The following is a 7,336-nucleotide window of genomic DNA, read 5'->3' as shown; positions in this document are numbered from 1 at the left end:
AAAGGATCATTTTTGTGCCTGAGGACAACAGCGGGGTCAACAGTTGACTCTCCCCGCCAGTGTTCTCTGGCTGAACTGGTCGTGAAAGTTATGGTGAAAACAAAGTTCTACAGACCCTGTGGTTCTCCAGAGGCAGAATTTATCAAACGTCCTGCAACAGTATAATGAGGGAAGAGTTTGTAGTCACATTCCCCAAGCCATTATCGCCCCGGCCTGCACCGAGATACACGTCAGAAAACAAAGCTTTCAGGATTCTCGCTCGTCTGAATGCTCCTGAATCGATAGGAGGGTTCGCAGCAGTGAGCACTGATATATATATTCAACGTTCAGGAGAACAAATATTTATAAGTAGCACGTCATGATCAGCTGCACAGCATCCAGAACCATCCCAGCTACTCTTCAGAACAGTAACTGAGTGTCTGCTTTTGCTGCACTTCAGTGACCTTCAGTGATTTTTAAGTCACAGTGTCCTTTTAATGAACGATCAAGAACCATCAAATTTTCGGGAGGCAGAACAACCCTTCTTTAAGACTTCTAAAAAACTGACAAGAGAACCGGCCTAACAGAAAAAGAATCACCCTGTCATCGGTAAACAAGGAGCCAGAATACGGTCATCTGCGTTTGCCCAATCACGTGAATCTGGGCCTCCATATTGAGGTGGAAATTGAATCCAACTCACCGACTGACCTACAATGTAACACTAATCAATACTTACAGTTCTTCACAGTTCAGCTATTTGGCAGATCCTTGTAGTCAAAATGACATTTCATTTTTGTAAAAGTGGGATGAGAGTGGAGACTCTAGCAAGGACTGAGGGACTTGCTAGCATCAATCAGGAAGACACCAATCTCACTGTAACTGTAACTTGAAGAAAATAGATTAACGGTGCTCTCTTTCTGTTCAACAATAACCCTCTGCTCTTTTTCTGTTCTACAACTACCCCCCTGCTCTCTCTTTCTGTTCCACAATTACCGCCTGCTCTCTTTCTGTTCTACAATTACCCTCTGCTCTCTCTTTCTGTTCCACAATTACCACTCTGCTCTCTTTCTGTTCCACAATTACCACTCTGCTCTCTTTCTGTTCCACAATTACCACTCTGCTCTCTTTCTGTTCCACAATTACCCTCTGCTCTCTCTTTCTGTTCCACAATTACCACTCTGCTCTCTTTCTGTTCCACAATTACCACTCTGCTCTCTTTCTGTTCCACAATTACCCTCTGCTCTCTCTTTCTGTTCCACAATTACCACTCTGCTCTCTTTCTGTTCCACAACTACCCTCTGCTCTCTCTTTCTGTTCCACAATTACCCTCCACTCTCTTTCTGTTCCACAATTACCACTCGGCTCTCTCTTTCTGTTCTGTATACTGTTCTGTTCTCTTTATGTTCTTTCCCTACTCTTATACTCCTCTGTTCCATTAAACGTAAATAAAATAGACTAACTCTGCTCGAACTCATCGTGTGTGGCACTGTGTGACTTGAAAAAAGACACTCAATGAGCATACCAACTCCGTGAGTCCTATTTGCTGCATAATTTCATAATGCTTTTAATTTTTATCAATTGTAAAAATCATCATTGATGGTAATAGTTAAACACACTTTACAGAAACACACAGAGATCCACAAAAATATTAATTTATATATTATGTATAGTTATTTATATATTCGTCATATATGTTAGATGCATTTTATTCACAAATCCTCATCCCAGCTCTCCTTACGGAAAGCTAAAATATGACCATAATATGAAAAAGATTACCTTGACACATTTTACATACAGTATTACAGCAATATAATGTACATAAATTGCAATGTTTTCATTTAAATATTCCACAATTTGAATTCTATTACAAGGTTCATTGGAGTCATTTGCTGACCGTTGTTCTATCATGGATACTGAACCTAATATGGCTTAAATAAGAGAAAATGAAAAAACGATCATAGTTTTTTCAAAAAAAAAAAGAAAAGAAAAAGCGAGATCTGAAATGTGCTTCAGCTTCAGCACAGATGGAGTCAGCATTCTGCCTCATAGACGGATGTGTCAGCACACCAATGCTGTGTGGACGTGTGGGGTTTTGCAAACGACGACCGAAAGACAAAACTACTTCAAGCGTGACAAAGGCCGGAGAATAAAGAGCTCTTTTCACCTGCGACAATTCAGACGGGCACTCAAGTGACAGGACTTCAGTCAGGAACATCAGAGCACAGTAGGTAGGGTCAGGCTCCGGCTTCCCCAGAGGCCCGGCCCTATTCCAGCACACAGCCTTAGCTGGGCGGCGCACAGACACCGGGGTACCAGAACGTCGGACAGACAGACGGACCGTGAAGCGCAGGCCTGGCGGACAAATGGTAACAATTTAGATTGTGATAGAATTTGAACTTACTTCTGCAGACGCCTGAGAATCTTTCAACAAAATACACGACTAAGCCAGAACGCATAATCAAATAAAACTTTTAAACTATTAAAACTGTCCGTTAATCTGCAGGAGTTGTACCGGTGGTTTTAAGGGTAGGTTCTTTACGATATATTTTCAGTCCAATTTTTGGAAGCTGTAAACATCTGAAAAAAAAGTGTCTCTCCAACGCTCACACGTTTTGGGTTAGTTGTGCTTAGTTGATATTCATCAAAACAACCTACAGGAGTGTTTTCAGACTTTATCAATATCTAAAAAGTAATTCCACAGCTTATTTGACCCTGGCCTGAATACAGTTACACTCCTGACACTAAATATTTCAGGCGACTTACGCCTAAATCCAAATTCTACAAATTTTTCAGACCGACCCAGTTCCTCTGCCCAAACTTCTGGCTTTACATCCATTCAGCACCAGCCATAGCCCTTGAGGGGTCCCTCAAACCCAACATGTTAAATAATATATATATGTTAGGATAATTAGGGGCCCCCCTGGTATTCACGGGGGCCCTACGCATACGCTTCCCAGTGACCAAGAGCCGGAATCTTGATGACTAAAGGGGTGGAAATCTAGACTGGGAGATGTTTGGACAAACAGACTATACCCCAATATTGCTGAGGTCTGACCTCGGAAATAGCCTGGCTACATCCTAGTCAGCAAGAAAACTTTCACTTTTTAATGAAATGTAGCCTGAGCTTTTCACCACAGAAATGTCCATTGGGCTACGTCACAGGCCAGGTCTGCGTCTGTTACATATCATGTTACGTTTCACATGATAGATATACTCAGACCTCAGTGTCAGGCAAATTCCAGCCATCTTGAATTCAATAACTTAATAAAGAAATTGTTCTCGCAAGGAACGCTTCACGGTTCTAGTCAGGAGATACGACGTGTCTGAAGTGATCCATATTTTGGATTAAGGGCCTCCTCACAAGCAGGGTTAAGGGGGGCACAGGTAAGGGTGCGTCGATGAAGAGAAGCGTTCAAATGTTCACAATCTGAAGGTGTCTGTGTTCATGTGCACTTGAGGCTAAGTTCCACGATTCAACTTCCATTGACACACACTGTTTATTGGTGAACAATGAGAGTGAGAACTTAACGTACAACATCTCCAACACAGCATAGGCTCTACATCCAACTACTGTCTGTCTTCTCCACCTCTTTGGTTAACCTGATGCCTTTCATCTGTGGAGTCTGGTACCTCCATCACCAACACACAAAGAGAAACATTACTATAGTACACACAAACACACACACACACAGGCACACAGTACACATGCGTGCACACACGCACACACACATACATGTCCATGTGCACTTTCAAACTTTTGCATACACATGTGTACTCAAAATCACACAAACTTTTACACATACACACACACACACACACATACAGAGCAGTAAATCCCTGCTGCTTATATTTACAGGAATACACCACATAATCGAAGGAGATTAAAAAAAAAACAAGATGATATCAAAGAAAATAAAGTGCAGTAAAGATGGTCAATATCCTCCATACGCCCCTTTTTAACCAATGAGTTAAGGTGCTAGTCCAGAGTTACACTCTTCCACATTTTCAGAGAGACAGAGATTGAGAGAGAAAGTGAGAGAGAGAGAGAGAGAGAGGTGGAAATGAGAGAGAGGGAGAGATGAAGAGAGAATGAGAGTTTGAGAGAGAGAGGGGGAAATATGTGGTAGAATGGAGGAGGGCAGTACATATTAATTCCTTGCTCAACAATGATGTAAAACGAGACATATTCATTTATACAATTCATCATTTACAGTCCAACATTACAGTATATACAAGCCCAGCAGGATAAATATTATACATTTACTCCTTCAGCCCTAATAATGTCATAATCATAATAATAATAATTATAATAGAATGTATTTCATTACATCCAAAAGTATCATACAAAAATAAAAACTGTACATGACCACTTTAAAGGAAACATTTGAGGCATTTGCTTATTTTTTGTTTTCCCTTTCAGTTATTTTCAACACTTATGAAGCATGGCAGCAAGGAATCAATATAGTAATAGTAAATAGTAAATCAACAAGAGATAAATGCTACAGTATTGTGTTAAAATGGCAATCTTTGTGTTTTTAAATATATATTTTAGGAGCACACATAAATGGAGATTCCACAGGGGGCCTCCGGCATGAGATTAAGCGTGTGTGTGAACAGGCTTCAGGTACAGGTGTTCTCCTTTTTAAAAAAGACCCCACGCGAAAGAATTTCCTTCAACTTCAGTAGCTGTAAAATGCTTCAGTATTACTCTCATGGTGTTAAGACTTATAAACACAGATAAACACTCATCTTTCTCACTGAGCACATGCCATGTGTGTGTGTGTGTGTGTGTGTGTGTGTCTGCGGGCGTGTGTTTGCATATGTGTGTGCTTCTCTGTGGATGTGTGAGCGTGAGCATGTGTGTCTGTATATGTGTATGTGGGTGTGTGTTTGTGTGTGTGTGTGTGTGTATGTGTATGTTTGTGTATGTGTGTGCTTCTCTGTGGATGTGTGAGTGTGAGTGTGTGTGTCTGTATATGTGTATGTGGGTGTGTGTTTGTGTGTTCATGTGAGTGTGCATTTGTGTGTACGTGTGTGTGTGTGTTTAAAAGAGAGAAAGATGAATACAGGTTTGTGTTTGTGTACATGTGCGCACACGGCATGTCTGCGTGCTGTTTGCACGTGAAAGAGTTTCCCAGAAAAAAACCAAATGTGCTCTTCATCTGTGAGACTGCGATTCTGTTATATGGTAAGACGAGTAACCCACTCAAAGCAACAACTCCTCTTTCGGTTACCCAGACAACATCGCCCCAGGGGTAGCCGTGTTTGACACTAGTGCCCTCTATGGGCCAGGAGGAAGACTTACTGTGGAGTTATTTTTTTTCCCCACAGAGAGTAAATATGACAGTAATAACAGACAGCACAGGAGGAGCTTGAAACGTCACGATCAAAAAGAATAGACAACAGCAAACCACGCGGACCTCTCCTTTCCCACAAGCCATTGTGCTCCCACGGTCCCAAGGTAAAGCCGTCATTGGTCCTTCAGAAAGGCACGCGGCCATATTGCACTGGTAGCACTGCTGGTAAAATGGAAAAGGGCGGTGTCTGGGGGGGGGGGGGGGGGTAGAAAGGGGGTAGGGTACTCTTCCTCTCATCTCCTAGCCCTCATTTAACAAAAATAATAATAATAATGTCCTCTGGCTTAGCTTCTTCTTATTCTGAGAAAAATAGAAAATCCTATTTAAAAAAAAAAAAAAAAAAAAAAAAAAAAAACGATCGGCACACAACTGCTTGGGAAAACTGGGCGGAGTTCCAGGGTGGAGTTCCGGGTGGCGTTCCGGGTGGAGCTCCACGCGGAGAAAGATGAGTCAGTCCTACACATTGACACTCAATATACAGATGGCTTTTCCCCAGTCCGTCCGAAATATACACACACACACACAGAAATACATGTGCATGAGCAAGTAGAGCAAGCACACCTGTACGTGTGTTTCTGAGTATACAGCATGCGCACAACTGAATGTGCGAACGAGTGTGTTTGCATTTGTGAGCGTGTATGTGCGTTTGAGTACAAATGCGAGTGTACATGTGAATATAAGATTGAGAGTATACACATGTATGCACAAACATGTGTGTGTGTGTGTGTATGTGTGTGTGCGCATGTGTGCATGTGTGTGTTGAGTCCAGAGTGCTACATTGTCTTCAATGGCGATAAAATAATGCTCTTCCCCAGGTGCAGTTCCTCAGAAAGACCACTGTGTGGCGCCAACACAATCCAAATCTACAGCTGCTGTGTAAATAGTTTTGTTCATATTTTGTTCCCGTTTTTTAAAAAATAAATGTCTTTTTTTATCAATAAGCGTCATTATTTTTTGTCACACATCCTCTTGTTTTGTCCTCCATGGCTGGGGTGGAGTGAACTTTCCTGCATCCCCCAGCAGTACCCTGACTACAGATCCCACCCCGCCCTCCCCACCCCCACACACACACACACACACACAAGTACATACACAAACACAATCTACCCCCACCACACACAGTCTAAACATCATACAGCCAACCCTGTGCCATATATATTCTAAATCCACCTATGCTGATAAACACCCACTCCTCACACACACAGGTAAACACACCCCTTTGTACAACTCGCGCCCACAGACACTCTAGACCCCACCCCCCCGACCATGTACACCTATTCTTCCCAGTCAATGGCAGTGGCAGAAGGTGGATGGAGGGGCGTGGCAGTTGAGAGGGGTGGGGCTTGCAGGTATGAGGGGTGGTGCGGCTGTGTGTGTTTGTGTGTATAAAGGGCGAGGGTGGGGGGAGACTATTGAGTGTGATTCTTCCTCATGTGTCACTCTCCTCCTCTTCCTCATGGCCTTCATCTGAGAGTCCATTCTCTCCCACCTGCTCGCACTCCGCCCCTTCCTCCTCTCTACCCTCCACTTCCTCCTGCTCTTTTCCCTCCTCTTCCTCTTTTTCTTCTTCCTCCTCTTCCTTTGCACCTTCTTCTTCTACCTCTTCTTCCTCTTTCATTTCCTCCCCCTCCTCTTCCTCCTCATTTTCTCCTTCCTGCTCTTCCTCCAGCCCTGGCTCTCCCTCCCCCTCCCTCTCCTCCCCCTCCTCCTCTTCCTCCTCCTCCTGGTCATGGCAGGTCTCCCCTAAGTGGTTGTGGTTGGGTTGCCCCTCCCCCTCGTCCTCCAGGGTCAGTTCGAACTGAAACTTGTCCCCGCAGGCGCCCAGCTCCTTGTCCGGGACGTCTGGGGGAGGGGAGGGGCTCTGGGGGATAGTGCTCTGGTACCAGTCCCGGTTCTCCTCCAGGGTGTCCAGGATGTCCTGGGCATCGGGGTGCACCAGGTCCCCCCACGTCTCCCACAGGGGGTGCACGATGTAGTCAATGAAGCCCACCTATAACCAA

The 7,336-nt window shown here is 43.8% G+C and overlaps 1 protein-coding gene across 3 annotated transcripts in view; it reads right to left on the bottom strand.

Annotated features, from left to right (window-relative positions):
• Positions 1-1,949: 1,949 nt before the first annotated feature.
• LOC135248579 (3',5'-cyclic-AMP phosphodiesterase 4B-like) overlaps positions 1,950-7,336 on the bottom strand; it is a 93,965-nt gene continuing 88,578 nt past the window's right edge. For all 3 annotated transcript variants that reach the window (XM_064323373.1, XM_064323374.1, XM_064323375.1), the window contains one exon: positions 1,950-7,326. In XM_064323373.1, the coding sequence (XP_064179443.1) occupies positions 6,766-7,326 (561 nt within the window). In that variant the 3' untranslated portion in view covers positions 1,950-6,765. The remainder of the gene's footprint in view (positions 7,327-7,336) is intronic.

The sequence above is a fragment of the Anguilla rostrata genome, chromosome 2 (genome assembly GCF_018555375.3).
Source record: "Anguilla rostrata isolate EN2019 chromosome 2, ASM1855537v3, whole genome shotgun sequence".
In the NCBI taxonomy this organism is placed as follows: Eukaryota; Metazoa; Chordata; class Actinopteri; order Anguilliformes; family Anguillidae; genus Anguilla; species Anguilla rostrata.
Note: the sequence above shows the minus strand (reverse complement) of the source record. Positions and strands in the feature narration are given on the sequence as shown.